At 44.2% G+C, this 8,359-nt stretch overlaps 1 protein-coding gene across 1 annotated transcript; it reads right to left on the bottom strand.

The window, feature by feature from the left end:
* Nucleotides 1-583: 583 nt before the first annotated feature.
* Nucleotides 584-3,383, bottom strand: nog2 (noggin 2). The gene has a single exon (XM_086303385.1). The coding sequence runs from the start codon at nucleotides 2,013-2,015 to the stop codon at nucleotides 1,356-1,358; it is 660 nt and encodes a 219-aa protein (XP_086159511.1). The 5' UTR covers nucleotides 2,016-3,383; the 3' UTR covers nucleotides 584-1,355.
* Nucleotides 3,384-8,359: the final 4,976 nt, after the last annotated feature.

Below are 8,359 nucleotides of genomic sequence, written 5' to 3' on the forward strand. Positions count from 1 at the left end.
CATTATGTTAACACCTCGAAGCGCATGAGCGAGTTGGAGATGAATGCGTGTGCGTGGCCTCTCCCCCTCGCTCTCCCTCTCTCTCGCGCGCTCTCCGGTTGAGACAAATGAATGCCAGGTCTGTGGAGGCGCTTGAGGTATGCGTTGCGCATTAAGCAGCGTAGTAAATCAGCCTTTTCTAAAATCGCTGTGACGGCGTGGAGCGTCAGACAGTCCACACAAAGTCACCGAAACTTTATAGTAGTTTGTAACTCCACTCCACTTCGGAGCCCAGCCGTCTACACTGTAAAAAAATATGTCATTTGCAAAAGTCTTTTCACCCTTTATTATTTTAATAAAGCGAGGTACAGTTTCAGGGGTTTCCGGTTGAAAAACACACGAATATTGCAAGAATACTTCAGCGTCATCGCTCTGATATGTGAAATCTCTTCAGTCACCCCGAATGGAAACCAGTGAAACGTATCTCTGTGGCAAGGAAAGATTTTTACAGCTTAATGAGACATTTTTAGATAGCTTTTTGTTTTTACAGTGTACACGCCCCTTTGGATATACACAGTGGTGTAAGCATGGGTTGACACTAACACATGTTGAAAAGATGGACTTTATTGCTAAAACGTGTAACCATAACATGTACACTGATATGTTGGGTTTTTTGTATTTATTTATTTATTTTTTTGTCATTTTTAGAAATATTCAAGTAGACATCTCCCATATTTTTTTATTCTGGTATACTCTGCTATTCTCTGTCCTTATGCTCTATACTCACAAATCGTTAAAATAATAAATAAAACGTACAGATTTGTTTATTCCTACAATACTATGTATTCCAAAAAAAAAAAGCTGAGTTCACGCCTTTATATATATCTTTAACCTCAACTTTTCTTCTTCTTTTTTTACAATTTAATTATTATTGATATTAATATACAAAAACTCTAGGCAGCATCGCAGTGAAATAACAGTCAGCATCAATGTTCAGTTGAAGAAGAAGAAGAAAAAGGTCACCTCTTGGAGAAGTGTAGCATATGCAATCCATTTTCAATGTCTCTTAAAAATATCAACAAAACAAAATGCTCCTTCCTCACGAAGTGCTCGTGTTCCCCTCCGAAAAAAAATGTCAGGGTTGAGAATAAAATATGGTCCTGGTTCAATTAGAAAAAATAGCTGCATTTTTCTTAAATATGTACAATGTTGGTATTTCACTTAAAATGCTATATAAAAAAATAGATTTGCTATGGTGCCCACCTCTGTAGAGAGTTAACAGTGCAATAGAAACCGTATTTCCAGTCCACTCCCCCGTCGACCACCACCACCGCCGCCACCACCACCACTACTACTACTTCCTTCCTTAGAGAGAATCAGCACGAACACTTGCACTCTGAGATGATTGGGTATTGCACCTGTATCCACGTACAGTATTTCTGTTTTAGAAAGCCTTGACAATACCACCGGAGGAAAACCTTGGTGATTGACTTGACGGGTTTGCAAGACATCCCCTCGGGGAAGGAGCACGAGCGCTCAGAGAAACAGTTTCCCTCTTTCATGTAACGTGGCCAGAACCTCACACCCAAATCTTTCCAGGTGTACACAACCGGGCAGTGCGTATAGGTCCACAGCCACTGCAGGAATTTCCTACGGGCTTTCTTGCCCACTTTTAGCCGCTTTCCATAGGGGGTCTCTGTGAGGTCCAGCTTTTTAATATCGTTGGGCATGGACCCCTGCAGCTTCACCTGGTTATCTGGCGCGGAGAAGTTCACCAGCATGGGGGGGCTGATGGACATGAAATTGGGGTCAAAGTTACTGCCGAGTCTTTTCCGCAGAGTCCTCTCGACCAAGTCCTGCTCCCGGGGGTCGTACTCCGGGTCCGGGTCCTCCTTCAGGTCGGGCACGGGGAGGTGATCGCTGGGCGAAGGGCGGAAGTGATCGCTGGGCGAAGGGCGGAGGCGAAGGTAATGCTGGGAAACTCCGAGGTGAACGCAAACCAGCGCGTAAACGAACAGCGTTTGAGAGAAGCCCATAATTCCTCTTGTTCAACGCACGGGCTCTTCTCGCGTGAATAATACTCAGTTCTTTTCCCGGTTACTGTGTTCTGTGGAGTCACCAGCCCGGGGCTTCATAAATAGTAGAAGTTCAGTCACCAGCAAGGCGATACTTTTAATAGACCACGTCGGGTTTGAATGACATGGAGCGGAGTGCTTTGCTTTTTAGGGCTCCTTCAACTTTGCAATTTACCCGCTGATGCAAATGTGCAGCATGGAAGCGGGCTACCCCGCTCTCTGCAGAAAGAGTTGAGTCAAAAAAAAAGAAAAGAAAAAAGGGAAAACTCGAGCGCCTATTCACGCTCTCTCCTGCTTCACCCCGCTCCTCAGATTCACTTCGGGTTTCTCTCGGTTGTCATGGTTACCCCGAGGACTCGAAGCCACGACGAAACTGTCTGCACTGGATGACAGCGGCCGAGGCGAGAGCTGCATGGACTGAAGTGTTTTCTGAAAGGGACAGAATAGATCCGGAGCTCCCGGGAGAGAAGGGCGCACAAAAGAGCACTTCACCAAGTTTTAAATGTCACGCGCCCGGCAGCGATTGCCAGCCTTGGCCAATGTTATTTTTACGCACGGCTTTTAGAAACGTGGCTTCTCTTAACGTCGCCTGGCGCTCTCAGGTTTGACAAGGTCCCAGAGCGCACAGTCCACGGACCGAGGAGAGGGGGGCGGGGAGTGGGGTAGTCTCTGCAGCCAGTCTCCTGCGGTATTCCAGCCCGTCGATGCGCACTTTCCCTGAAAATGACAGAAAACTTGGAGGAGCCGTGTGGCACAATCTCAGTTTTTTTTCAGGACGCAACAGCCGCTTATCTTCCCAGAGGATGTTCCAAATCGCAGAGCAGCTCGGTTTTACATGTAAAAGTCTCGCTTGTAATATTCCCACAGAACTCTGGCTTTTGCGTGTAAGTAGTAGAAGTAGAAGAAGAACGATGAAAACACAGCTTTCCAGCGAAATGCAGCCTCACTGCACGTGAAATGCAAACTGCGTAAAGACAGAAAACGTGGTTGGGTCAGAGATCCTCTCAGTGTGGCATCGCTGAATCTTCACAACACCAGCAACAAAATAAAAAATAATAATAAATACATTCAAATAATATTAATTTCAAAAAGAAAAAATCTTCTAATCGCAATGTCGGTGCATGACGAGAGAGTCCATAATCTGCTTTTTTGTTCCCCGGTCTATGAAAGCGGTCAATTCCTTAGGGAGCCTCTCTCCTCCTTTGATAACTGGGTACAGCAGCTACTAAGTCGCTCCTACTTCAGGAGTGTGAGAGACTTGGCGCTGGAGCATTTCTTTGCTTAGGCACACTGTGTGTGAGTGTGTCTGTAGCGAGTGGTGCTCAGTCCCAAGTTAAATATCCCCCTCCGACGGTACAAAGTGTCAGAGGGGCCTGCCCACCCTGGCCACTTTCACTATGATTGACAGCCCCCCCCCCCCCCCCCAACCCTCCCCTCACAACGTGGAAAATATCAGCCACAATGAGGATCAACTGGGTCCTAAAGCACCAGCCTTTTTTTAATCGCATTTAAGAGCAATATTCCCAGACACACAGGATAATACAAGATATTTTTTTAACCCCTCTCTCTTTCTTACACACTGTAAGTATAACAGCAGCTGCTTCTCCTGCGGTTTTCATCAGCAGAGTGTCTCTGATGCACTAATAGGTTCAATGCGCTGTCAATACTCGGCTGAAGTGTAAAAGAGTTTCGTGAACTTTACCATGAAAATGATGGGAAACGTTTGGTAGCTTGTCTGCGGAAAAGGGGCATCACATTCCACCTTTGTTCATCGGGATTTGGGTCTACACAGGAATTGGCCCGTTGAACTCGGGGGTCACAAAATAGGCGCATAATTAAGGGGCTATAAATGGCCGTGGATAACTAAGCGGTACCTTTCCCATGCTAAGCAGTCATTAGGGGAAAATCAACAGAACGTTTTTTTCTTCTTACTATTAAACTATGTTTATTTTCCCATAATCCAAATTAGAACTTACACAAACAAGTGAAATTTATTGATAGTCAAATCGCTTAAACATGTTCGGTAGACGCACTAAACTGATTCAGGAGTCGATCTCCATTCCAATGAACATTTAAACATTTTCAAAACTTTAATAGACTTAAAAAAAAAAAAGAAAATGTAAACATGCTTTGAAATTAAACTTTGCATCAAAAGCTGGTCAAACTCCATCAGCACGTGCTTGCTCTGAATTTAAACCTGACTCTTGGTTTCATTTACCTACGCAGTCTGGATGGGCTGTGATTGTGCTTGTCTTTTGTAGTAGTCACTAGAGGGCGGTGAACTAGCATGGTGAGGACATGAAGCCAGGGGCTCCCCAGACTCGCCCTCACAGTTTGACTACTCATGTTTGAGTCCATGGGGAAAGAATGTTCACTCGTAGTTAGGGTGCAGCTCAAGTGAAATTGCTCAGCAGCTCTGTAATCAAACTTCTAAAAGACTCCACTGAGGGCAAATGAAGTAGTTAACTGGAATCATACTCACTAAGAGTATAATATAAAAAATTCCACAGTTGTGAGATGGAATCATTTTTATCACAAGAAGTGCTGTAATTTCAGTGTCTTGCACAGTTCTTCAACTTCATTATCCAGGTCTAACCAGATGGAAAAAGTTGCCAGCAGTCTTTGGCATCCTGTGAGTAAATTCCCTCTGACCCCCTCCTAACATCTATCCAGACACACAGAGTCATAATCTGGTTAATGATTAGGGTGCCGGTGTAGACAGAACTCAGTGGGCTGCAGGGACAGTGAGGCTGAGCCGGCTACTGTAGTACTGGCTATTCCCATTGTCTTCCTCCACAGCTCTTGGTGTGCTGGACTGAGAGAGAAACCCCATGCCGGGAGAAACACTTCCTGAGTCCCACGCCCAAATACTCTAGAAACCCAGCAATGAGTCAACCCCCATTTACTGGCTAATTACTGGAGATAAAGACAGGGAAAGAAGAGAGGAGGGGACCGGTGGACACAGTGGGGAAGGGTCGAGGTGATGCTGAGCATGTGTGGTGGTGGTGAGTGGGGGAGATGGCAGAGGGGTGATGGTGATGAAGAAGATGGATTCACCAATGGGGTAAGGGTGGGGGTGAGAGGGTAGTTTTAGTGCTGGATGACAGTTTGCTGTGGAATGGCTAATTAAATAACGGCATTAAAGGACCCCGGCTCGCTTTAACGAAGCCCGTCAACCTCTGAGGAGCGGGTCAAACTATGGAGGAGAGAGCGGGGAGGGGGTCTGGTGCTGAAAATTGGCCTTGTATAACAAGGGGACTTAGTCCTTTGGTTGTGCAGTGATTGTTCACGCTCCCTTAGGCCTCAATAGGGCGCATGTGAAGGGGTGCTGGGGCAGCGGGGGTGCCCTAATGCATAGATTTGACTCCCTTCTCCTTTTTCTGCTATGAATGCTATACAGACATACACTCCCACACATAGCTCACCACAAACACTTACACACACTGACACACCTACAGCTCCATACAAAGGCCTTTACCCAAAGTCCAGACAGGAGCTTATGCACTGCAGGGGCACAGCAAGGGGCAGCCCAGGCCAGACTGGCCGACTGTGCCCACTGAGGACTGGTAGAATGGCACAGATGGGTGGATGGAGATGGACAGATTGGAGAGGAGAGAGAGGGGAGAGACTAAACATAAGAAACTCACAAACTAAGACGACAAAATATTACCTGTCAGAAGATTAGTTAAGGAAAGTCATGGAATTTGGCAAGCTGCTGTGGCTATCTGTGGCTTGAGTGGCAGAGATAGAACAAATCCCAGAGGCCACACCCCATCAAATAAAAAGATATGCCCGGAGAACGTCTCATAATTCATTTTGTGTTGTGGCATCTACAGCAGAACACTCTCTGATGGGACTTTGGCAGTCTGACAGATTTCAGAACCAACCAGAGCCTGAACATTTTGTTTTTTTGAGCTGTCAAATCAGTAGAAGCATTTATCAGTATTTCAGATAAATATTTGCAGAAACGTTGAGATTAGAACAACGTCTAATGTGTTGGAAAGTCATTTTAAAAGTGCTTGATGTGACATATTATGTCCTTAGACTTGCGAGACCTGCCTTGCAGCAGCATACACAGAAATGCTCACAATGCAAATACATAGCTTTCACCATTGCTTGTCAATATTGCATATCCCTTTATTCCCCGCTGCCCTGTCATCTTCTCCAGGCTTACTCCCCTCTTCCTTCTCCCCCATATTCGACTCTGTCTCCGAGCTTTAACTGAAAGCAGATGGCTTGGGAAGCATGTCAAAAATCTGTCTCCCGTTAACACTACTTTTGAAGCCCCCCTCCCCGCCTCCCTTCTGCTATATTTTTTTCCCTCTCCCCTAAAATTCATCATAAAGTTATTTTTGCAAAAATATCCAGTAAACAGCATCAAAGTGATATTTTTCCCCCTTTTCCTCTAAGAGAAGAAAAGAAAGCTGAACTAAGTGTAAGGCTTGTTATTGAAAGAGCGCCGCGCCACGCTGTTGTTCAGTCTGAAGTCAATCTGAGCAGGGCCCCGCATCCTTTGTGTCTATTACGGCATTCCAGTCGCGATGGAGAAAATGCTGCTCCACGCGTGATCAAAAGCTGTGATTAATGGTGATCATATTGTAGACAGCTCATTGGCTTTGTGATGTGATTGCGGGGCCCACTTTGAACTCTGAGACTGAAGAACTTGAGCTAAGCCAGGAAACTTTACTGTGGCACAAGCACTGTGAATATGAATGTTTTTCTTTAGGGTTTTGTACGTGTTCAGTCACTCATTACCGAAGCTGTTCAATACCTGAGTTTTCCTTTTTATGAAGATTTCATATGGCGGTGCACATGCAAAGGACGGGGCCTGAAAGCTGAAGTCACATTTCTGTCGTATTGACAGCTAATCCTAAAAAAACAATCCTATGATCGGAAAGTGAAATGAAATTGGAAAAATGAATCTTCTTTTACTTTGTTGAATGCAGTGTTCCTATTGAGGAAAAATTAAGCTCCAGCAATAACAAACACAATGCTGGTTTTCAGCTGTGATGTCACCCATTGGCTGGTGGAATCCCGCTTCTTTGGAAGAGACAAGGTTGCCGCTCACTAATGCAAAATACTAGAACAAGAATAGGCAAACTTAAATATTTTTACATTTGGTGACCAATTACAAGCAGCTGTTGTGACCAATTTGTCACGGATTAGTTGAGCGTGCAACACCCTCGACCTCTGAGCAACCATGTTCAATCTCAAGGTGATTGCACAGGTCGCCTGGTGGGAGGCAACCTGTCTTCTGACAGGCTGCAACTGCTCTGCTATCTGCGTACAGATAGCAAATTAACTCTGTCTTATTTCCATTCAATCCGATGTCATGGCACAGCATGTAATAGACACCGGCATGTCTATTACAAACATTATTAACATATTTACATTGACATACATATTAGCTGCCCAGCTTAATTGTTTCTGACAATTAAGGAACCTGGAATATACGCCATACGTTTTTTGGATACTACCGACTTTTTTGCTTTAAATATATTATCTCCCCCTGCTGGTAATGCAACTTCTGCATGCATGTCCATTTCATATTCTGGAAATGCAAGCATGAAATGGACACGGTGGACCTGCATGTCTATTACACGTTTTGGTGTGATACCGAGTTTTTCCATTTTATTGCCATCTTTACACAAAACACCTCTGAAGACAGCAGCTGATCACAAGTTGATCAAAGACCTCAGAACCTTTACCAACCTCATAAATCAAGAGAGAATATTAGACTTCTGTGCAGTATTACATAGAGCAGTCGCCCCCTGCTGGGCCCGATAAAGAACTTAGCTTCCTTTTTTCTTACCAACATAGTAAATGGAGCCAACAGCCACATAATCACAGTCTGATAATAATGTCATTCGTTTTTAAAGTAGTCATAGACCAAAGTATTTGTGATTACAAGTCATAATGATTTGATCAAATGTCATGGTAACATTGGAGTATGAATATTTGTAAATGTTAGAGAGCACTTCTGCATAGAAATAGTGCTTTTATGAATGGGTGAATGAGGCATAAGGTCTTCTAAGCAACACGTTTCATGCTGCTAAAAAAAATTAAAAGCTAAGTTTCTATGAAGGACCTGTTCACAATAACTGAATATAGTGTTTTCACAGTTATGCTTTTTATTGAGTTTATAATTACTCATTATCATCATTATTCTGTTTTTATTAGCTTAGAGCAAACCCTTCAGATCTATATGGAGAAGGGTTACTATAGTTTGAATTCGGTGACCTCACATCTACATCAAATCCTACAAACTCCACCTCTGAGTTTTCACCATCCATGAAAAGTTTGAG

This window comes from Aulonocara sp. 'chitande type north' Nkhata Bay, linkage group LG8 (assembly GCF_057382095.1).
Source record: "Aulonocara sp. 'chitande type north' Nkhata Bay isolate Kocher_YH1m ecotype deep benthic linkage group LG8, A_spYH_male_GT1.1, whole genome shotgun sequence".
NCBI classification, from domain to species: domain Eukaryota; kingdom Metazoa; phylum Chordata; class Actinopteri; order Cichliformes; family Cichlidae; genus Aulonocara; species Aulonocara sp. 'chitande type north' Nkhata Bay.

Coding starts and splice junctions, on each gene's coding strand:
- nog2 (XM_086303385.1), bottom strand. CDS start 2,015: ATGGGCTTCTCTCAAACGCTGTTCGTTTACGCGCTGGTTTGCGTTCAC.